At 47.8% G+C, this 22,368-nt stretch overlaps 7 protein-coding genes across 7 annotated transcripts; 2 read left to right on the top strand and 5 right to left on the bottom strand.

Moving 5' to 3' along the window:
- Nucleotides 1–4,265: 4,265 nt before the first annotated feature.
- On the bottom strand, nucleotides 4,266–6,806 carry EDB91DRAFT_1275523 (uncharacterized protein; the record flags this gene model as incomplete). Its single annotated transcript, XM_041324649.1, has 11 exons — nucleotides 4,266–4,528; nucleotides 4,582–4,789; nucleotides 5,124–5,300; nucleotides 5,352–5,362; nucleotides 5,423–5,448; nucleotides 5,502–5,677; nucleotides 5,727–5,856; nucleotides 5,908–6,136; nucleotides 6,208–6,241; nucleotides 6,304–6,384; nucleotides 6,438–6,806. The coding sequence occupies 11 exons, from the start codon at nucleotides 6,804–6,806 to the stop codon at nucleotides 4,266–4,268; spliced, it is 1,704 nt and encodes a 567-aa protein (XP_041178427.1).
- Nucleotides 6,807–8,992: 2,186 nt separating this feature from the next.
- On the top strand, nucleotides 8,993–9,438 carry EDB91DRAFT_243975 (uncharacterized protein). Its single transcript, XM_041326581.1, has 2 exons — nucleotides 8,993–9,029; nucleotides 9,083–9,438. The coding sequence occupies exon 2, from the start codon at nucleotides 9,090–9,092 to the stop codon at nucleotides 9,405–9,407; it is 318 nt and encodes a 105-aa protein (XP_041178426.1). The 5' UTR covers nucleotides 8,993–9,029; nucleotides 9,083–9,089; the 3' UTR covers nucleotides 9,408–9,438.
- A 2,616-nt stretch (nucleotides 9,439–12,054) lies between these two features.
- Nucleotides 12,055–14,420, bottom strand: EDB91DRAFT_1127004 (DNA polymerase alpha/epsilon subunit B-domain-containing protein). The gene is made up of 10 exons (XM_041318467.1): nucleotides 14,291–14,420; nucleotides 13,825–14,235; nucleotides 13,732–13,770; nucleotides 13,584–13,675; nucleotides 13,274–13,537; nucleotides 13,053–13,217; nucleotides 12,779–13,000; nucleotides 12,523–12,722; nucleotides 12,319–12,469; nucleotides 12,055–12,266 (listed from the first exon to the last, which is right to left on the bottom strand). Exons 1-10 carry the CDS (start codon nucleotides 14,370–14,372, stop codon nucleotides 12,135–12,137), a joined length of 1,758 nt encoding a protein of 585 aa, XP_041178425.1. The 5' UTR covers nucleotides 14,373–14,420; the 3' UTR covers nucleotides 12,055–12,134.
- EDB91DRAFT_1127001 (Endosulfine-domain-containing protein) lies at nucleotides 14,421–15,500 on the bottom strand. Its single transcript, XM_041318466.1, has 4 exons — nucleotides 15,267–15,500; nucleotides 15,118–15,201; nucleotides 14,968–15,062; nucleotides 14,421–14,914 (listed from the first exon to the last, which is right to left on the bottom strand). The coding sequence occupies exons 1-4, from the start codon at nucleotides 15,300–15,302 to the stop codon at nucleotides 14,755–14,757; spliced, it is 375 nt and encodes a 124-aa protein (XP_041178424.1). The 5' UTR covers nucleotides 15,303–15,500; the 3' UTR covers nucleotides 14,421–14,754.
- A 51-nt stretch (nucleotides 15,501–15,551) lies between these two features.
- On the bottom strand, nucleotides 15,552–17,583 carry EDB91DRAFT_1126988 (uncharacterized protein). The gene is made up of 7 exons (XM_041318465.1): nucleotides 17,314–17,583; nucleotides 17,194–17,263; nucleotides 16,926–17,142; nucleotides 16,843–16,876; nucleotides 16,685–16,795; nucleotides 16,447–16,638; nucleotides 15,552–16,399 (listed from the first exon to the last, which is right to left on the bottom strand). The coding sequence occupies exons 1-7, from the start codon at nucleotides 17,575–17,577 to the stop codon at nucleotides 15,584–15,586; spliced, it is 1,704 nt and encodes a 567-aa protein (XP_041178423.1). The 5' UTR covers nucleotides 17,578–17,583; the 3' UTR covers nucleotides 15,552–15,583.
- Nucleotides 17,584–17,656: 73 nt separating this feature from the next.
- Nucleotides 17,657–21,647, top strand: EDB91DRAFT_243781 (uncharacterized protein). The gene is made up of 11 exons (XM_041326580.1): nucleotides 17,657–17,751; nucleotides 17,806–18,472; nucleotides 18,526–19,134; nucleotides 19,183–19,448; nucleotides 19,496–20,113; nucleotides 20,160–20,455; nucleotides 20,506–20,884; nucleotides 20,934–21,122; nucleotides 21,175–21,315; nucleotides 21,363–21,482; nucleotides 21,539–21,647. Exons 1-11 carry the CDS (start codon nucleotides 17,749–17,751, stop codon nucleotides 21,560–21,562), a joined length of 3,312 nt encoding a protein of 1,103 aa, XP_041178422.1. The 5' UTR covers nucleotides 17,657–17,748; the 3' UTR covers nucleotides 21,563–21,647.
- An 84-nt stretch (nucleotides 21,648–21,731) lies between these two features.
- EDB91DRAFT_1051398 (uncharacterized protein) lies at nucleotides 21,732–22,061 on the bottom strand (the record flags this gene model as incomplete). Its single annotated transcript, XM_041313603.1, has 2 exons — nucleotides 21,732–21,944; nucleotides 21,996–22,061. The coding sequence occupies 2 exons, from the start codon at nucleotides 22,059–22,061 to the stop codon at nucleotides 21,732–21,734; spliced, it is 279 nt and encodes a 92-aa protein (XP_041178421.1).
- Between the last annotated feature and the right edge of the window lie 307 nt (nucleotides 22,062–22,368).

Genomic DNA, 22,368 nt, shown 5'->3' with positions numbered 1-22,368 from the left:
CCAACTGCTTAGTCTGAACTTGATTTTTTTCTACGAATTTTTTGCTGAGGAAAAGGTTCGTTGCTCCACAATCTACTAGAGCATTGACAGCTGCTTTCTTGTGTTTCCCTTCCAACGTAACTGGCAAGTAGAAATGGTCTCGTTTATTCCCAGAACAAACTTCTGATACTTCTGCAAACATAATTGCCGAGTCACCGAGAATGGAAAAACGATTTTTTTGATCTAAGTCCGCAGTTGACTTCGATCTCCCTAAAAACCCTTCTGCTCCTCTTTCTTCGCTGGGTTGTACATACTGGAGAGGCAAATCCTCTCGTTGATGATGTGGTTAATATCTTCCAGGGTGAGTGCTTTCACCGCTGGAACTTCTTCATCAGGAAAAACTATATCTCTATATAGAGGACCATCCTCTATATAGCCCCGATAGCACACCACAGCTCTATACAGTCTATGGCAAGCTATCACAGCACTATAGACCAGTATAGACATCATGAAAGTCTATATATTACCATAAAGTTTGGTAAGTGTATTTAGAAGTAAAACATTTCAACAACTATAGACCCCAGTAGACCGTGGGAACTTTTTTCGATGAAAACCAAAGTCGTAGTCCTTGTCTAGGGAAGTCTATCCATAGTCTTATGACTTCAATAGGTTAAGATCCTAGTGAGTTATAAGGAAAATACTCGAAATTGAAGGGTTCAAGAAAGCAACTTGACCATGGGAACTTTTTTCGATTAAATCAAAGTTGTAGTCCTTGTCAAGGGAAGTCTATCCATAGTCTAATGACTTCAATAGGTCAAGATCTTAGTGAGTTATAAGGAAAATACTTGGAATTGAAGGGTTCAAAAGTGTTAAGGTACACCTTATTTATGTAAGCAAAAATGCGAAAATTCACCTTATGTGTATTCAAAATCCTAATGCTAACAGTCAATTTCATTGTCTTTTTCTTACTGTCATAATCCTAGTCCTATTAACCAAAAACTCGAAAATTCACCAAGTCTTGTGTTGTGGCTTTGTTTGGCACTGCTTATGTAAGCAAAAATGCGGTCAACCAACAAGTCTTTTCCCATTCTTTCCTTCCCCCCCACTGCCCCCTCATTAGATTATCTTCCATATTTTTCTTACAATTTTCGAGTTTTTGCCTCTCTTCTCTTCTTCTTGCTTCTCTATCCTTCTCTTGGTGTTGATGTTGTTGGTGCTGGTACTGGTGCTGGTGCTTTGAACTCTGCTAAGTCTCCCTCCATAATTTTCGCATTTTTGACTATTTGACTAATCTTTTTTCTAACCCTCTCCTTCTAGCTCTCTTCCCTCCTGCTCCTCCTCCCCCCAACTATTTTCGCATTTTTGACCATTTGGCAAGTCTTTTCTCTGACTCTCACTTCCTCCTGTCTGATCCTCTCCTTCTAGCTCCCTTCCCTCCTCTTCCCTCAAGAATTTTCGCAATTTTCACTATTTGGTAAGTCTTTCTTTTTTTTGTATTCATCTTTCCTCTCTGATTCTTCCTTCTAGTTCTCTTGCCTCTTCCTCCTGTAATTTTCGCATTTTTGCCTGTTTTGTAGTTATTAGTTTACATGTATTGTAGTAGTTGAAATATAATTTGGAATTTTCGCTTTTTTTTAATTTTGAGAACACTATCATGGCAACAAACAGCTATTAAGAGAAATTTTTGCTTTGTGTTTTGAGCTATAATAGCTACAATAGTTGTGGTATGTTCCACCCAGCTATAGCAACTTTAATAGAGCTATATAGCACTATACACTGGTGTAGTAAGCCTGCACAATTGGGCACTTGGCTATACGAGCTATAGGGCTATGGAGTCTGTATAGCAGTCTATAGCGCTATGGGTGGCTATATAGCCTTACCACATTTTCCTGATGTTCCACCTTGCCGGCGCGGACAGCTGGTCCTTTGCCCTTGGTATCGAGTGGCTTTCCTGTGCAATTATGGGCCATATGCCCTTCTTCTCCGCAGCGATAGCATTTAAATGGCTGCCCCTGCGCGTGGGGTCTGCCTCCTGCTCTAGTTGCGTCAATGTCCATGGCATTTCCTCCCTGTGACGTGGTCTTGGGTGCTCCAGCTGGTGCGGGTGGAGCAGCGGGGCCTCGCCAAGGTTGTCGCTGAGAGAAGCTCATCTTCCTCTCGTCATCAAGCTCTTCGAGGTTCTGCCCGACTAAGAGCGCCTCCCTGATCAATCCCTCCAGGGTGTCTTTCCTGTTGGGGTGGATGTTAGCCAAGTAGTTTTTGACCCGTTGGTCTAAACCATGGTGGAGTTTGCGCATTAGTTCGTAGTCGGAGAATTGACAGAAGGCGAGCTTCTGACGGAAAAGGGAGATATATTCTCCGACGGTATGATTGCCTTGTCGGAGAGATTCCAACTCTCTTGCTGCCTTCTCTTCCTTGTTGATGACGCTCCACATGGCCTTCATGTCCTTGACAATGCTGTTATAGGACCTGGGCTGACCACTGAGCGCCATAGGGGTGATACTCTCTGCCCACTTGGCTGCGGCTCCTCGGCAGAAGGACATGAGACATGTGCATTTCTGCTGCTCAGTTGCTCCAGGGTAACCTGTAAAGTAGATTTCGAGCTGGGTGAGGAAAGTGTCAACGTCAATGGAGTTTTTATCTCCTGTGAAGTCCACGGGTTTCGCCATCTTCAAATCAGAGCCTGAAGTCCCAGATATAGTGCCTGGGATCTTCGTTGTAGGCGAGGTCTCCAAAAGCGTGACCCTGTCTTCTGCGTCCCTCAAGGAGTTCTCCAGATCCCTCACCCTGTTCTTCAGGAAGTCGATCTCGTCGTCCGCATGCACCAGGCCTGCTTGCAGTTCGTCGACCTCCTTCTGCAGACGGGTTATGAACTGCCTGGTGTACTCTCTTTCTGTTACGACGACGGCATTGATTGCGTGCGAAATGTCCTGATGGGTGATGATACTCGACCCGGGCCCGGAGATGCCGAAGGGTGCAGAAGGGCCTGCGGTTGGGGTGGATGATCCTGCAGGTGCTAATGGGCCTAACAGGTTTCTCCATCCTTGCGGGGCCGGAGAGTGGATCACTCCCCTTGGTGGAGTCGCTACTCTTGGTATAGCTGGGGGAGCATCTGTCACTTCCGTATCCTCGGAAACATGCGTCCCAGGCTCTCCTAGATTCTCAGACATGGAAGAATCTGCAAGAAGAATCCGAACAGGAAATAGTGTGGAGGAGCGCTTCCCTGGCTGCGAATAGGCGGGATCTGTATGGCGGAGATGTGATAACGAAGGTGCGAATACAGCGCATGTAGCGGTTCATCAACCTAAATGAACTCGAGAGGAGTTCGCGAAGACGCGGTGAACTTCGGGTCTGCTTTCAGCACCCTAGGTTCCTATCGTAATGTATTTTAGGGTTATAAGACCCGCGAGTGCTGTTCTGTTACGTAGAAAGCAAGTAGGTAGTGTACAGTTGGCAGGGTTTTGGGCCGAACTGCAGACGTATGGAAACAGGACCTAAATGTCACTGATCCTTATCAACTGGCGGCTCATAGTAAGACGAGGGCCTGGCTGACTTCTACTAAAGACTAACATAAAGAAATTGATATAGAGAAACGCGTCGGGGAAATGATGAGTGAACACAAAATGTAATCCACGAGAATATTCTCAAGCAGAATAGCACAATGAAGTTCGTTGAGAACGGTGACGTCCAAGACAAAGTTCGAGTCGGAGTGGTAAGATAGACTTAACCTAATGTTATGACCAACGTCCAACAATAATGTTGAAGGTGAGTACACAACCACTAGGACTCGGTCAGAGATGATGATGAGTAACAGGATAGTATTGAGCGTGAATGTCTAGGTCACTACAACAGTAGGAACGAAGAGGTTAAGTCTAAGGAGCACTTACGCTAACTTCCCTACTTTTATACATAACATTAAGTAGGAGTCTGAAAGAAATCAACCAATGAGAAAAGAGTCGTATGATACTGCAGATGAGTAAGTATGACATCATGATATATAAGCAAATGAGTAAGACGGTTACTAAATAGAAACCCAAGATCCGACCGGTTCTTCTTTAGGAAGCGAGATTGTTCTAGCCTGTGGAGTAGGGGAACCAATCGGAGAAGCAACAGGTGATCTATGACAAGGAGTCACGTGACCGGCTCGGGTACTGGAAGTAGCCGAAGGAAAACCGAGAAATGAAAAATGGTTCGTATTTGGGATTCATGACAGCGAGCCCATCCAAGCCGCAACTGACCTCATCATTCATACTAACGAAAACACAATCATTCCGGGCAGGACCTCCTCACCATGAGGTTATTGCCTGAATGTGCTCGTGTCGCATGCCTCCAGTGCCGCTGAGGTCACTGGGGGCATAGAATGAGGCAGCCGCTGAACTATATATTAAAATGCGGCCCATGAAAGCTGGGGTTGTGGCCGGGTCAAACACGGCATGCTCACAGTTGGTAAGGTGAAGTTGGTTGTACAGAAACTGTTGGATCATGGTGGGAAACTCAGGGAGCCCGAGAGCGAGAGCAAGAGTAGGGACATCACATGCACCACCTAATACTATGAACATTTCGCAAAATCAGATGTGTTCGATGTAGTAATAGCAAACTTACTTGGTTTTGTGGCAAGCTCCACATGAGCTTCAACAGTTGGTCCATCAACGATGTCAGCTGCTTTGCCCTCGGTGGTCTGGTGTTGCGGTTCATTGACTCGTATTTGGATCGGAGGCTCTTGAGGCATGATGTGCACGTTGTTGTTGTTGTTGTTGTTGTTGTTGTTGTTGTTGTTGTTGTTGTTGTTGTCACTGAGAGACTGAATGACCTGTAAAAACTATGTTAATAGACTTAGATAGAAGTAATAAAAACATATGGTTTTTCAGCATTTGCAAAGTGTCAGATACACATGATCCATGGAGCATACCACAAGCCTCAAAGTCACTGCGTGCAGCAGCAATTTTGTCGAGACGCTGGTTTGTCAGTAGCATTTGACCTAGTGCTTTATACCTACTAGAGTGGCACCAGGGCTCTTTGACAGCCTTGATGTGCTTTGACTCCGTTATCGACAAGCAAAGGCCATTGGGTGCTCCGAAGAGTCATATCATTCGAGCATAGTGCTGTAAAGAGTGTTGGCGGGGAAGCGAAAAGGTGAGTCGGACTCCTGTGGTCTTGAACACTTCGCAATACTGGTGGAAACGATCAAGCGCATCTTGAAGTTGCACAAGATCGTCTTCCATAAGTGCCTCGTGCCGGACAATGTAGCAAAAGTCCAGGAAGGCACTGAATGCGTGAATGATGTCTCGGGGAACATGGCCTCTGATGGCAGGCAGATAGACCTAGTACTTGTAGCATTAGTTCATAAATTATTTCAAAAGACAGTAACATACCTTCATAAGAGCTTTTGAATCATCACCAGTCCACTGGGAAAATCCTCACCCTTCAGGAAAGCGCCGCAGACCTGCGAAAGGAGCGACTGCAGCTATCCTGTTGAAAGATTAGATATAATGTAGCAATGACAATTGAAAAACTTCACTCACCTTTGATCAATATCATCCTGAATCTCTGCTGCACGTGCTTTACCATGTGTATGCTCTAGGTATTCTCCCACCCAGTCAACAAGGTGATCCTTGAAGGTACCTTTGATGATTTGGTGTAGGAGGTCCGGCAAAAGAAGCTCATGTATATCTGCACGAGCAAAATCATTTGTAAATGGCTTGAACACAAATTAGAATCAATAACTATGAATAAATAAATAAACATACCACGACATCTCCAACAATACCGTACTCGTACCACAACTGTTTGTGCTGGAGCTCTTGAACGAGCAAGTCGGTGTGCTCTCGGCACTGGAGTAATCCATTGCCATCAAGAGCATTTTGATTATTCAAACACCTTAAACAATGTTAGTTAGAAGTCAACAACGAGACATTGAAAAGTACATACTTCAGACACCAACCCATTACAATCCCAGAGAGTAACACTTGCTCTGGATAATCAGCTATATACGGTCCTAGCCCATATATCACTCGTCGATAATGGCCGTCAGGGCAGTGAACAACGTCAGGAGTTGTCATGTTTTTCTTTAAGGACTTGAATATATTGGCGAGAGAGGAGTGAAATAATTGCCAGCGGAAGTTTTGAAAGTCAACGTCATCAGCATCTTCTTTGGTGGCTGTGACAAATGAGTGGTTGAAGCGACACAAAATATATTAACTCACTTGTTGGTATCGCGAGAAACCCTACCAATACAAGGCTGTTGCGGTGTGCGCGTCAAACACTGTTGAAGACATTTCCGATCAAGAGATATAGTGGATGGTATTCGGTGTGACCTGTAGCTACCGATACCGTAGTCTTGTCACTTCCGACAATCAGAGGCACGAAGGTTGATCCATGCATCTCTGGATCCTCGGCAATCTTATCCTGTAATGTGACGTGTCATTAGCTCAAAGAAAAGGAAAGACATATAAACTTACTGCTTGCTGCCAAGCCCAGTCACCAGAGAAAAAAAATTTGAAGCAGCGTTGATTATTGTCGTCATAGTCCCAGTACGGAGTATATTCAATCTCGCCATCAAAGTCAGGATTGGCGAGTATGTTGTGAATAAGAAGACGAGGATCACGGAACCATACTTCATATGTCGCCTTCATCCATGGTGGAACATTTTCCGCTGGCTTGACTCCTTTATACAACATTGAAAAACTCTCCCAAGCAATGTCGCCAAGCGGCGTTGAATCAATGGTGTCATACAGGTCACGGTGCGAGGAAAATGGAGGGGAATCGTTATATTGGATGAGTGTTGCTGCCCAGAGATCAAGGAGGGTATCAATCTGCCCTGCAGACATTTGATTGCGTGTGAAGAGGAATTCGGCTGTTTCAAATGCAACTCAACTCTCATATGGGGTCCAGTCAGTAGGTAATGCGTCAGTTCGAAGTGGCGGGGGCAAGTTCTGGTCAATGAAATCACCATTGATGTTGCACTTGAGTCCTGCTAGTACGTCAGATTTGAATGAGCATATAGTACAAAATTTTACCTGTGAGATGAGGATGAAATGTTCGAAATAAAGGACCCAACTGCACACAAGTGTCTGCATCTGGCATAAAACCATCTCCTGGGCCGTTCTCGTCTAGACGAAGTGCATCATCTTCGTTGTGATGCTCAGGACTTGGAGAATGCGGTGGTGCAGGAGCTGCTTGATGAAACTTCCTATGATTGCGCAAAGGCCTGGGATGCAGCATACGCATGTGTTTCGTTTGGCCCGACTTATTTTTGAAAATACGCTTGCAGCCAGGCATGAGACAAGGAAGCGCACCCATATTTTCATTGAGTTCTGCAATGAGTTGCCGACTTGAACAGTGTTACTGGACTGTGTGAACTTACTTGTTTTGGGTCAGATTGAATTGAAAGCGAAGAGACTAACCCTCACCCAAACCGTGTTTTTTCTGATCCTTAGTCTGTCATTTTCCTTCCTGTCGCTCATTTCTATCATTCATTCGTTTCCCAATGTCTCGTCCACAAACACGCCCCAGTAATGCGAACAAGCATCCCGGACAGATTGTCCAGGATGCAAACAAGGCACAGCGGCGAACCAAAGAGCAAGTTGCTGCTGAGAAATTGCAAAAACAAGTTCAGAAGGATGTTCGTGCCGAAGCCGAAAAAAAAACATGCACAGTGATTGCAGTCGTCGAAGATGCTATGGCCGTCCAGCAGAATGCTCAGATGATGGGTCCACCAAAGCTCATTCGGCCACGTCCAAAGCCTCGTGCGGTTGCCGGCAGTAAGAGTAAAACTAATCAAGAAAATTCAGTAGTCACAAGTGAGTAGTCCAGCGCTTGAATGACTCACCTACTAGGCTGATTGTTTGATGCATGTAAAGCGGCTCAATCACTGGCAGAGCCAGCTACTGAAGACGGTCAGACTGACCAACCTGTAAGGAGGAAACATCAAGGATTGAAGATGAACTTTCGTGATGGGGTCGCTGCTGATCGCAAGGTGTCTAATAGCGGAGTCACGATTGCTACGAGTCACAGTGACACACGTGTTGAAAGCATGGTTGACGATGGGAAAATCAGATTTTCGTAAGTTTCTTTTGTCCATGATGTTGATTCTAACGGAACTCACCTTGTATTATTTTGATTTCATTTGTGCATGCAACAAAAGCACGAATCAGAAGCTGGCAGGTGTCCAAGATCTTGAAGGCCTTATTCCGGATTGGGCCAAAAAAGTTGCATCTGAGGCCCAGCTAAAGCTGTCTGCGCCACCTAGCACACACTTCCAAGACACCCCAAATAGTGGAGTTTGATGCTGACCTTGATGATGATGAGTACTATGAGCCGCTGGCAACCCAGGGTGGAAAGGTTAGAGTTTACTTGAGTTTGGAATGTGTACTTACTTAAGTCAGGACTTGGTGCATTTGGTGGAGAAACCAAGAAACACCTCGAAAGGCCTCAAGCATCCACTTCCTGCCCCGAAAGAAGCCGAGTATGCCTCGCAGGAAGAATTTGAGCTTCTCGACGACTCAGAGGCTACTGGAGATGCAGAGGAGCAGTATGATGGCGATATGGAAATGGTGGATGATGATGGATGCGCAGATCAAAAAAGCTTGAAGGCTGAGGCTATTGTGACACGACATACAAGTCTGGTAAGAATTTATTTGATGAATCATGATAGAAATGCACCTGATACTCTGATAGATGTCAGTTGATATCTCGGACTCGAAGATCGCCGGCAAGCTGGTCAAGACTGAGGATACCGTCTCTGACAATCCACGCACCAAGATCAAAAAAGGTAAAGCCAAGAATTCGGACCTACCCAGCGGAGCCCTTGAACAAGGTCAATGGCGCATAAGTTTCCTTCCCTCGTTGATGTACTGGGTGGGTAATAGTGACTATGGATGGTCCATCCCAGAGAACAAGCTCGAGAGTGCCCTTGAATATATATACAATGCTGTGTACGGTAGCCGCCGAGGACCCAGCGATTTCTGTCCTGATGGCTTTGCGTTTCATTTGGTTTGCATTGTTTTACCTTTCACTCAACTTAGATACAGCTGCTCATTCAGACATCCCAGGTATGCCAAAGGATTCACGAGTGGTGTGCTGCATTTGGTTCAACTGCTGTCAGCATTTTGATGGCCTATTTTGCTTCAACGCCCGAGTACAAGACCCAGGAAGCTCATGAAGAGTATGCTGAAGATCAACTCCAGGACTGCCGTTTTGTGTACGAAGATCCTGACAATGAAGAGCAACCTGGCGCATTTTTATCAGAGTATATCTTATGCATTTTCGCCTCCCATCTCAGCGCAATATCTGGGAAAGTGAGGGTTGATGACCTGGTTGAATTCGGGAAGCCTGGGTATCTGACCGCACTTGCGCTTGCTGCCGCAGCAGTAAGTGCCCAAATTTTCCCTCTTTCACTCTCTATCTTGCGCCAGCAGAACATTAACTAGTGTATTTACAGGCTGAACGCGCTCTCATCCTGGTTCAAAGTCATTTGTTGATCAATAGCGACCCCTCCGGCAGTGGTGGCAAGAATCACAAGATCCTGCAAACACTCAACGAAGCGACAAACAAGATGAGCCATACCGGAACAGCATTCTCCTCTGGGAACTGGGAGACGGACACCTTGGCATACATGGACAGCATCAAAGATTTGCCACACTCTCGCATTCAGGATATTCTTACTCATGCCGAAGAGTACATGAAGCACCCACGTCACAATCGTCGCTCAGCAGCAGAGGATAGTTCTGGTTCCTCCCATTCAATCGCTCCTGCTAACAAGCATGCCCGCCTTCGCATCTGTAATTTTTCATTTTATTTTCTTTTCACCTGCTGATATTTGTTGAATAGAACACATCCGTTCAACATCTACCTCCAAGTCGGCGCTGGTTCAGACGACTCACTCCATATACCCTGTTTTTTTTCAGCTCATTCCCACAACTAGGTATCACATTCTACTATGGACGCAATATATACCCCCCTTCCTTAAACTCACAGATCTCCTTATTTCCCCTTATGTTTGGCTGTCTAAGACGCATTAATAGTATTCTTTTTGTGTTCCTTACGCGCCTTAAATGTCATTTGGCCTTATTATAAGGACATGGACCTACTTAATGGTCCTTATTTCAAGTGATAAAAAATGGGCTCGAAGCAGTGAAATAAGGTAAATAAGGCACTTTAAGAATGATTTAAGCACTCGGACGTTTTCCTGATGTAAGGAAGTTCATGCCAGCTAATCGGGCACCTTTGAGATTTTTTTACCAGTAAATGTGATTTATTATGCCTTGTTCACCACTCATTGCATTGTAGCTTCACGCAAGCCACCGATACGACAAGTTCCAGGCTCGTTTTAGCTAGCGTCAAGGACACAATCATTCGATGTCATTTGCAAGATTTAGTCATTTTGTAATGCCTCATGCCTCGTACATGTTATCTATCTGTATATGCCTCCATACCTAGCCTCGCATATTTATCTGGAACACGTCATCATTTCCTAGCGCGTTATCTAGCTTCCCATCAGTTACATATGTACCATGATCATTACCCTGACTGTCCACGAGAATGATGTACATGCGCCGTTTGCGTGATCCGGTTGATTTGACTGTGGTGGTAATATTGGAATTTGGCAAGACCATCGGTGATTGGAGTGCATGCATGTCGAACTGAACGGTGACCGTGCCTCGTGAGTAACACTTTAGGTTCCTGAAGCCATTCGCTTACTGCAAAGTTCCCTTGTGATCTCACTCAGGGGGCCGAAGCAACTCTTGTATAGATAGTCCTAAAGCCATCAGAAATCCTGTAAGTAGGCTTTCACTAAGAGCTGAAGTGAACTTTCAGAGGATCTCACGAGCAATCTTTGCCGTTCCCAAATCAACTTTGAACCGTTCCAGATCTCGGCGGGCTCCGCATCTATAAGTAGTCCGCGATTTGCCGTAATTGAAGGTTGAGATCTTAAGCTTGAGGCCCCAAGCGCTGACCATGTATTCCCCGACCAGTGAGGAGCAATAGACTGCAGTGGTCACACTAACTGTGTACCTAGCTAGGTGTTGCGCACCTGCAGGGCGGACAATGCACTGTTACATGTTCGGAAGATGCGTCACTCTGACTGTGGGACCTAACGTACAGTAGACAGACGAGTTCCAAATACACAAGGCAACACCTTTTGAGCTGCGATCATGCATCGCGCTGATCGCCCCCGCAGATCGGTGCACAGGAGGGCATGCTTGACGCCCTTCTTCAGTTCATCGCATCTGACGGTGTTGAATTGTACGTCCTTCTGCAAATAGACTCACGATACTTATCATACTCACTTCACGGCAGAGCCACCCGCCAAGCTTGCAGTGTTTACCTCAAGAACCGCGTATAACTACCTCCTACCTCCTTCCGCCAAATCCCCGCATATCGTAAACCCAACAGATCTGATGCCAGACATTCATCAACCGCTAGTACTAGGCACCCTCATCGTCCGGACAACTTCCAACCACTTTGATATTACCGATGAGCTCGAGGTGGTGAAGAATCAACTGCACGTCTCCACCACGATACCTTCAATACTCTTTCCAACGCATCTTCCCCTCCCACTTGGGTTGGCACTGTCATCTTGCCATTGGACAGTGCCCCGCCGACTTCTCTCGAGTTTATCGTCCTTTCCCGTGCCGATATACCCAACATGTACGATAAAGAGAGTTTTGCGTCTTACGAAGCACGCACGCTACATGTGATGGCGATTAGTGGTCAGAATGAGGGCTAGATGGACTGTGTTGGGTCGGGCATCATTCATGAAGCCGTCTGGGTTACTTCAAAGGAGAAGGAGGTATTTCTTCGTTAATTAATGTATAGTGTACCTCGGTGGTTTAAGTTCTTCGGGTTGTTGATCTACTCTACGCTTAGGACCTTAGTTTCATCATAGGGCATGCATGACCGACTAGGTGCAGATAGCTAACATATAGCAGTCTATTGATATGACAATGGTTAGTGGCAGTTCTCACTGAATTGACGTGAAGAGCGGAAGGAACGACTATTCATTCATCATTGGGGCGCTTTGGGGGGTCGGTGGTCACACTGCAACTTGGATGCTGACTCCTTCGAAGGGGCAATATGGGCGTGTCAGAAAACAGCAATGGATAGCATGCAATTACATCAAATGCTAAATCACGGGAGGAGTCACCTCACGTATCCTAAGACAACCTTGCAATATCAGCCGATATCCGGTCTTTAGGAAATCCCGTTCCTTGCCCAGAATAAGAGAGAGTGACATAGGTGCCCTTTGTCAAAAATGACGGGTTGACGACGACTGAATTGTCCACGATCTAGAGTAGGTATTGAAGAGACAATGGGGTGATATAACGGAAGCGGACTCACCTTTGAAAAATGCTTCAACCGACTGGGCAGCACCATCACGTCAGGGGCTGGATCGTCCGGACTCTCGGCGACTCTCAACTGTGCGGAATGTGATACGTCAAGGTTTACTTCATGCGCGACGTCCAAGGAAACAGGGAAGATCGGATAAAAGCTTTGCAATGGGCGTAAGGCGCTGGAAGTAGAATGGTAGCAAGAAAGCTTCACCTTCGTTGCTGCAAAACATATCTGCCGAGATTTGACATAGGGTCACTGGCAGCCTCCGGTTCGCATACAATAGAATCTACTTCTTCTCCACGCCTAAAGTATTCCTCCTTCCGAATGTGATACAAGACGTCCACGCTGCATACACCGAAAGAAATCCCATTCAGTGCAAAGCGGGCAGGATTAGGGAGGAGCCGTATCCGCTGAATACAAGAGTTAATTTCTGCGAGAGAAAAATAATAGCGCTAGTAAAACACACCGGATCACCACTAAACTCATCATCGAGCTCGCATTGAGGAAAGACTGCGTGGTCGCTGATGATGTCCTTTACGCTTGGCACGAGAAGGACGGTGCTTGTTGGTGACTGGGAAAGAAAATTGCGGAGGGGACCAATAAATTGGCGTTTGAAAATGTCTGACGGCGTCTCTTCGACCTGACCGTCCTGTATGTAGGAATGTGTAGCGTCTACGAATGGTCCGAGCTGATCGGATTGTGAGATCAAAATATTCAATTGCAGCAGGGAGTGTGCATACGAGCAAGACAACGGCGGGTTTTGATGCCTTGAGGTTACTAATGAGAGATTTCCATGGTTTGTAATCGAGGTCGGCATCTGGAGTAAATGGCCCACATGCTATGCACACGTCAAAACTTGCTGCCACGTTACTCGGTGGAGCAGGAGACGCCGGCATCGGGGGTATCTGAGCAAACCACATCTTGAATATACACAAGGAAAGAGAAGGCTCGGAAGACGCACAGCCAGAACCTCAGACGCGATGAAATACCCTCCACCACCGTTACGTCCTTTGAGCGCCACAACTGCACCAGGAAACAGGCCTATACCACCTAAACCTTTATACCCTCCCCGTATCTTGAGATCTGGTGCAAGTTGCAGAGGCACACGGAGTCCATCTCCGTGCGCTCGCGATGCCTCGAGAATCAGCGATTGATCGTTCAACTTAATGCCTGGCCCAGAAGGCTCCGCGTCCAGCACGATTCTGCCCACAACAACACAAGATTCCTGCAACGAGGTCAGCTGACAAAAACAGTTGGTAAAGCGCTCGTACCTCGGAAAAAACGCCGGGATGGCCCAGTTGACCAACGTCCTTGTAATGTTTCAAGATAAGTTCGCCAAACCCGTCGAGTTGTGTATCCAGAGCTAGACAAACGCTCAGCTGGAGCAGTATCCGAAGTTTTGGCTAGATACCCACGCACTTTCGCTCCGTTCGCCCAAAGTTTCATACATGTATCGATCTTGGGCTGGATGAGCGGGGAAGACGGGGGTAAAGAGTAATGCACAATACTCACAAGCGCGATTTTGTCTACCCTCTTTCGGACCCACAAAAGTAACCCTGCTAGAACTAGCGATCGGGCCATCAAAGTCCTGCTCAAGCTTTACATGTACACTCGCCATGCCCCCAAAGAGCGCTTTCGGCGGCTGAGCCGCAGCCTTGAGCGGCCCAGTGAGGCCATTAGCGCTAACCCCAGCAAATTTTGCAGAATTTGCTAGCTTCCCGCGCGCAAAATTGGTAGCTGCCGCTGACTTGGACACATTGCTAGCATTCTTGGCTTGGATCTCGCGCTGGATCTGGGCTTTGACGTCCGCTGCAGATTCGCGCGTAAATCGGAGGATCGACTGTGCTTTTCCGTACGAAAGAGCTTCCCATTTGTATTTGAGGGCTTCTGCTGTGAGATTGTACATCTGACATATGGATACACCTGTAGAGCGCGTTCAATGGCAGCGTTCTTTGCAGATTCAAGCGTGAAATCTTACATTCGTTTACTAGGGCTTCTGAATCCTCCTCCGATTCTGTCGCACCAAGCCATTCAACAACTTCGCTGCGTAAGGAAGACATCTTTGATCAGAGTTTGGACGGATGAGAAACGCGTGGTGGACGCGTCCAGCCACAAGCGCGACATGCGTCACAACATAACACAGCTTGTCACATAAGTCACATCACACCAACGTCACTCAAAAGTACGAATTATTAAAAGTAGCACCTGCAGAACACGAACAGATGAATGTACGATGAGCGGATCCTACTATGTAATTACTGATACAAAACAGATTCAAAACAATAGCATACCACTAATCAGGCTGGTAGTCAAGCATTGAATCCGGAGGCATGGGGTGGGGTAGCGATGATACGTAGGGAATACACGAGCGAAATGCAGCGTCTTCTCGCTCTTCGAAATCGGGTCATGGAGGCACGGAAGAAGAGGAGATAGAGAGAGCGTCTATGCATCCTCCTTGTCTCCTACATCTGCATCTTCCTTCTCTGGCTCTTCTTCCTCGGAATGGGAGAGCGAACTCTCTTTTACGGGACACGAGCTGTTCGTGGGGGATACGCTTAATCCGCCGGTATGGGCTGTCGGCGGCGACGATGCGTGTGGGATGCTATGTATAGTTGTGAGTGATTGTGCACAGTGAGAATGGAGGATGGGACGTACTTATCTGGATTGGGAATTGCAGTGCCGACTGTGTTCTGTGGTGCGACGCCTGCTTTAGAGAGTGCGTAGTCGCCTGAATCAAAATATTTGCGGTCCTGGTGTATACAATCAATTGCTGAATGGGATGAACGGTGGGGTGTATAAGCTTACCCCTTGCATCTTGTGCAAGACATTCTTGTGTGTGGGAAGTTTGCCGTACAGTCGAAAGAGCTTCTTCTCCTCCTCCGACATAGCCTGTTAAAGCCAGGATGAGTACGAGGCCTTACAAGGGGTAAGGATACGAGGCATCGATAACTCACATTGATGTCGATCTTGTTGCGCCTGGCCGGTAGCATGGCGAAGTGATGAGCAGAACGGGGCAAACGACGATGAAGGAGGAGGAGCTAGACAAGCCTTTCGAGAGCGTCGTCGAGGAGGCCCAGAGCACCGATGGATTCGAATCAAAACAAAGTTGTCGATGTGACTTGCGTTTCTAAGCCTTTCTTTACACTAAGATGTGGTGAGTAAGCGGAGTGTCTGAGTTTCAAATCAATGATTTCAATTATATCCGGCATCGGATATCGGATCTTATATGTCACAATCTTGTTTCCCAAGTCACTCTTTGTTGCGGAACATGTTACAGATCCCAGACATCCGTGAAACAGTCACTATCTTCACTACCCTGGACCACCTGACCGCTAAAGTGTGTGTCGAAAACGTATTCTTGATCCGCGGCATTGTTCTTCACCTGTAAGATGTCTTGATCAGGACCTCCGTCTGGAACTTGTGAGACAGTAAGGTGTCCAGTCTCATCTTCAGCACAAAGAAGACCCGAGCCACTCAGAACGTCGGCCAGATCAAACAGCATCTCGTCCTCGCAGCTCCATTCTTCATCTTCAAACTCAGCGTGATCATCTAGCGCGTCGAACTCCAGTTCCCCAGGTTGTTCTTGGCAGTTCCCCAGAAACGTAAGGTCTGCGCCAACACGCGTTTGATGACATGACAGGGATGGATGAAACACGGCATGGTCGAACTCGGCATCTTCCATGTTGGTATTGTCTTGCCCGTGATCAGGATCTAGGTCCAACGCGAAGCTATCGTCTTCACTTGCAGTTAGAGGGGGCCGCGTCAGAGGGGACGTAATGCTCCGTGGTTCGGATGAATCAGTCCCCAGGCCGTTGATAAGAGAATCGTCCGAATGCGTCATCCAAGCGCCCGGAAACGTGGACGCTTCTTCGGGCCAGTCCTCTAGAAGATCATCCATATCGTCTGGCACAGTCTGCTGCATATCAATAACCGAAGCGGAGATATCCATGTGAAATTCAGGGAGATTGTGCCAAGTGAGAGGGAAATCGACTTCTGTGCTGTTGGAGATGGCGCCATCCTCAAGTAGTTGATCGTCATCCCCAGCCGAGGAAGCAAATAGAGTTGAGCATGGGACCATGATCCGACTCTGAGTAACTTGCATAATTTGTCATTCTTGAATAGGAGAATGCGTACCTTGAAGCGGGTCTGGGGAACCCCCACTCGGAAGGTCTGTTCCAAGGTCTCACACAAGACGGCGTCTGGTGTGAGAGTAGAAGCATTGATGTGCTCGCCTTCATCCGAGTCTTCTGTGTCGCGGGGTGCGAAGCACAAGGAGAGGGCTGCTGCGGAAGCCTGGAGCACGGATTGATGGCGAGCTCGTGCGGTCTAGAAAGATATTTGTGGCGTGCACGAGCGCAAATAGAAAACGGACCTTTATCAGGCGCTTGCACCGCGCCACGAAATGGGGATTGGGGGACCGGCGCATGATTTCGAGAATGGATTGAGCGACGGACGGAAAGTACTCGGCCTCCATATCGAGTCTCTGATATATTGTCAGGGCTGTCAAAGAGAAAAAACGATCGGACGTACTCTGCACCACATGCCAAAGATTAGGGGATAGCGTCTGGATGATATGAGAGGGCATATATTCAACTCTGACGGCAGAGACGCACCCAACGAGCTGATTTGTGAAAAACTGTTCTGTGACACGCTTGAGGAGGAGCTCAAAGGGTAGATAGAGGTTGTGAGCGAAAGGACTGGCATCGCTGAGAAGGTTGGTGGAGTCTTGGCGATCGCCTGCGGTTTTCCAAATATAACAGAGATCCACCGCCACGAGAATAGCATGGGGTCGGGATGTATGTGATAGGGACCGGGATGGAGTCAGAGTGACTGCAGGGGAAATTGTGCGTGGTAAGATGATGCGGAGTGAACAAGACTTACTTTTAGCGTGGCCGTCGTCGTCATCGATGTATGGGTCAGATATGTTATTTAACCCTAACTGAGGTGCGTTCTAGTTTAAAAGTGATCAGCAAAAAAGAAAAAGGGTTTTGTTATACATACTACGTTAAGGTCATTACGGAGATGGTGCATCAATGCAGAGTGCACGATTGCATCCGCAGGGACCGTCTGACCATCCACAGAACCTGAAATAGAGAAGATCAAATCTGAAAGGAGAAGAACGTCCAATTCTTTTGGCAGTCTGCCCTTGACTTTGTAAACGACATCAGACGTTGATTTATGATAGAGCTTGTGTCCGATTTTTACGTTCAAAAGAAAATGTTCCGAGGCAGCACGGATTGACGAGGAGGAGGAGAAGGATGGCATTGATGTAAAAGATTAGTTAGCTAAGTCTATATATGGGTGATAGCCAAGTGATAGCAAGGAGAGCATAGCCCGAGCGTTTATCAGTAATCTGCCCACCCCACAGCCCCATCCACTGCTGTACATACTACGCCCTCTCTTACTACGACTAACAGGACCGGTCCTTGAAAGGTCATGGTGCGCCTTATTCAACTTCTTTTCTTTCAATGACAGACAAGTTCTTCACACTAGTCGACCGTCGAGCTAGACCAGAAAATACAAGATGTCTTCAAGCGCATCGAGAAGGAACGTAAATTCATCGACGCTTCTCGTTTAATCAGACAGGCAACAACAAACCCCGATGTTCTACGTCAAAACGACGCAAAGGTTCGCGAGGCAGAGCGTTCGCTTTCCTATTTCGAGGACACCCTGCGTGAACTACAGGCTCGCAAGCTGCGCGATGATCCTTTAAGATCGCCGAACCAACCGCTCTTCAAAGTAGCTCGTTCCACTGATAGAGATCGTTCACTTCCCCGAATTCCACCCTCTGATCACGATTCTACCCGTGGTGCATCTTCTAGTGCCACTCTCATTCCTGGAGATGATACAGACGGCGTTCCCAAGGGAAAGCAATACTCAAATCTCGATCTTATCAAAGCGGATACCCCCCTTACAACTCCAAAGATATCTCGTATGCTTCATCAGCTCGAGTTCAAACTGCAGGTCGAAATGCAGTACAAGAAGGGCATCGACAAGATGTCCAAACTCTATCAGGCAGACGGCGACAAGAAGTCTCGCGCAGACGCAGAGAGCAAACGCGTAGAGAGCGAGAAGAAGATTCAACTCTTACAATCTGCCCTCAAATGCTACAAGAACCTCCATATCCTCGATGACGTCGAGGAAGAAGAACAGCCAGCAGGTCAGTCCTCCTTTTCCCCCTCAATCGACATCATTTCAAATCTTATGGACTAGGTCCTGGACCCGATGGGGAGCGCAAAGATAATCTACGCGCAAAACCATTATCCGGCAAGCTCTACGTAACCGTTAAAGGAGCACGAGATCTCGAACATGCTCCAATTGTCGCCGGTTTTAGATCCCGTTCTTCCTCCAAGCAGGTCCGTGAGACCTTCGTATCCCTCAAAATCGAAGGAACACAACGCGCTCGCTCTCACCCCTCACGAACCGACCGTTGGAACGAAGACTTTGAGATCACAGTCGATAAAGCGAACGAAGTCGAGATCGCTGTTTATGATAAACAAGTATCCGAAGTGCACCCGGTACCCATCGGATTACTTTGGGTGAGAATCAGCGACCTGGTTGAAGCGCTCAGACGCCAAAAGGTTATGATGGACAGTCAGGGTGGCTGGGTGACTGCGGGTGCCATGGATGGAGACTCCCCTGTCAATCGTTCCCCTCAGCACATGGGAGGCTTCGGCGATGTGAATGCGCCACTGAATATCGATCCTGATGGGGCAGGTAACCAGCCAAGCGGCGCCACGACTTATACTAGTCAGAATGAAGGCATTGATGCGTGGTTTGCGGTGGAACCAGTTGGTGCTCTTGCTTTACATCTCAACTTTGGTAAGTGATTTCCAAGTCTGTGAGACAGGCGCTTATCCCGAGTTTCAGTTAAGGAGAACGTGCGCAAGCGCCCGCTGGATGCTCCCGGTGGGCTCGGCCGTCAGGGTGCTGTTAGGAAACGGAAGGGGGAAGTTCACGAGATGAATGGCCATAAATTCGTCCAGCGCCAATTCTACCAGCTGATGCTCTGTGCCTTCTGCAACGACTTCTTACTCAACGCTCTGGGCTATCAGTGCGAAGACTGCCGATACACCTGTCACAAGAAATGTTACGAGAAAGTCGTCACCAAGTGTATATCAAAGTCAAATTCTGGCGTACGTGCCTCCCCCTCTATCTTAATATCATCTCACTCCCACTCTAGGAGGGCGATGAAGAAAAGATCAACCACCGCATCCCCCATCGCTTTGAGCCCCTCACAAACATTGGCGCAAACTGGTGCTGCCATTGTGGCTACATGCTCCCCCTCGGCCGGAAGAACGCACGCAAGTGCTCAGAATGCGACATCACCTGCCATGCGAACTGTGCACATCTCGTGCCTGATTTCTGCGGCATGTCAATGGAGACGGCCAACCAGCTCCTCCGTGATTGGCGCGACATCAATCGTGCGCGTGGGGGCAAGGCAGCTGCGGCGACGCGGCCGCCCATAGCGCCCACCCCGCAAACCCAAACCCAAGTGCTTCCGCCTGTAGAAGTACCGCTCGCCGACAGTTTAGACCGGATGCAGCTTACGGGCGGAGAAGCGGCTCCTGTAGTTGGGACGATCGTGGATGCATATGGGCGCCGCACGCCTACACAGGACAGTGTTGATCCTCGTTATTATCAGCAGCAACCGCCGTCTAGTGTTCCTCCTCGTCCTCCCCCAGGTGCTCGGGTCCCTGTGCCCCCTGCTTACCCCAATGAACAGTTGTTGCCTCCTCCACCACCTCCACCGCCACAGGCGCCTATGGCATATGAGCAAGAAGACTACTCGGTCCCCCAGGTATGTTTCTGTAGTGGTGTTGGCAGATATGCTCACGAGGCCTCAGAAACAGCCTCCCTACCCGCAACCGGGTTTAGCTATTCAACCTCCTCCTGGGCCCCAATATGCACCGCGACCCCAGGACCCTCACTTGATCCCACCTGTTCAGGCGATTCCTCCAGCGCAACAGCGACTCTCAACTCGCAAGCGCAAAGTTGGTCTGGACGACTTCAACTTCCTTGCCGTCTTGGGTAAGGGTAACTTCGGTAAAGTCATGCTCGCGGAGGAGAAAAAGACGAACGGGTTGTATGCCATCAAAGTCCTCAAGAAGGAGTTTATCATCGATAACGATGAAGTGGAGAGGTGTGTTTGATATCGTTGGTGCGATCATGATGCTTATCAAGGACATACAGTACTCGTTCGGAAAAACGAGTATTCTTGGCTGCTGCTCGTGAACGGCATCCGTTCCTACTCGGCTTGCACTCATGTTTCCAGACTGAGACGCGCGTGTACTTTGTCATGGAGTACGTTAGTGGCGGTGATCTGATGTTGCATATCCAGCGCAAGCAGTTCTCGCTTCGCCAAGCCAAGTTTTACGCGGCGGAGGTTCTTCTTGCTTTGGAGTACTTCCACGCGAACGGGATCATCTACCGTGATCTGAAACTCGATAACATATTGCTTACCCTTGACGGACACGTCAAGGTTGCTGATTATGGGCTGTGTAAGGAGGATATGTGGTATGGCTCGACTACCAGCACGTTCTGCGGTACTCCCGAGTTCATGGCTCCCGAGGTACACGCTGCATTTCCTTGTTGTGAGTAGTAAACTGACGTTGATTCAGATTCTACTTGAGCAACGGTACGGCCGCGCCGTAGATTGGTGGGCGTTTGGTGTCTTGACGTATGAGATGCTACTCGGACAATCACCTTTCCGTGGCGACGACGAGGATGAAATTTTTGATGCGATCTTGGAGGACGAGCCTCTATATCCCATTACCATGCCTAGAGATGCTGTTTCTATCTTGCAGAAGGTCAGATGTTCTCGTGCTTTGCTTTCTATAGTTGCTGATGGTGACTTTGAAGCTGTTGACTCGGGATCCCACCCGTCGTTTGGGATCTGGGAAGGCCGACGCTGAGGAGATCAAGAGACATCCTTTCTTCAAGGATGTGAGCTTTGATGATGTCTTGAACAAACGCATTCCGCCGCCGTACTTCCCCACGATAGTAAGTTTGATGTTTAAGGATAAGGAATGATGCTGATGTATTCGCAGAACGGGAGTGCGGATACCAGCAACTTTGATGAAGAGTTTACAAAGGAGCAACCAACATTGACACCTGTTCACGGGCAATTGTCTTCGAGAGATCAACAGGAATTCAGCGGATTCTCATGGGTGAGCACGATGTCTTTCTTTGTGTTACGTCCCACCCGACTCAACGATTCGCGCAGGTCGCTTCTTGGGCAGATGTATGATCCGGACTCTATGCAGCATCGTCATCTTCTGTCTTGTCTTGTCGCAATAATACATACATTTGTTTTGTTCTCGTCACCTGTACTTGGATAGTTTTCGCAAAGTTCATGAAAGTGACCATGTAGCGTACCCCTCGAACAATTTCACTTTCCGCTTTGACTCTCGCTCTCCTTAGCGTTTGGAGTTTGTAGATACGATATGCGCGCCTGTGCCTGGTACGGTCGTTCCGAGTCTGTCCTCGAGCACTTCATCTCGTTGTCCGCGCATCAACTCGTGAAAGCTTTGCCAGAGGGAAGCGATGGTTTCGTATTCGCGGGTCATGCCTAGTACTTCTTCGAGCTTGCGATTGAGGACGTTGCTGGATGAGAGAAGATCTTCGAAGCCCTGTAGGTAGCGCGTCGGTTCTGAGGTGCAGATGCGTTGGGTGGTACTTACTGCTGTGATGTCTGCGGATAGTCTGTCGCGCTCGCGCTCGAAAAAGGAGGGTTCTGATTGGGACATCGAGGAGTGGATGAGGCTGGGATTGTCTGATTGGTGTGGAGGATGACTTGGGGAAGATCGCGTCGCGTCACGTTCTAATTTTCTTATGTCATCATGTCACACTTGAACTTGAACTTGAACATCGTATCAACGTTTGAATTTCGGATTTTTTACCAACATCTAGCTAGCAAAAATCATATTCATGTTATGAGAAGCTGGTACGTGAGCGATGATGTACTAGTGTGTTAGATCTGATGCGAGATGAAGGGTTGTACCTTGATCAAGGGTAGTCCGGCTCCCCTCGATTCTCGAACGCTTATCGATTACC

The sequence above is a fragment of the Suillus paluster genome (assembly GCF_016628075.1).
Source record: "Suillus paluster strain FC165 chromosome Unknown EDB91scaffold_19, whole genome shotgun sequence".
Classification (NCBI taxonomy): Eukaryota; Fungi; Basidiomycota; class Agaricomycetes; order Boletales; family Suillaceae; genus Suillus; species Suillus paluster.
Note: the sequence above shows the minus strand (reverse complement) of the source record. Positions and strands in the feature narration are given on the sequence as shown.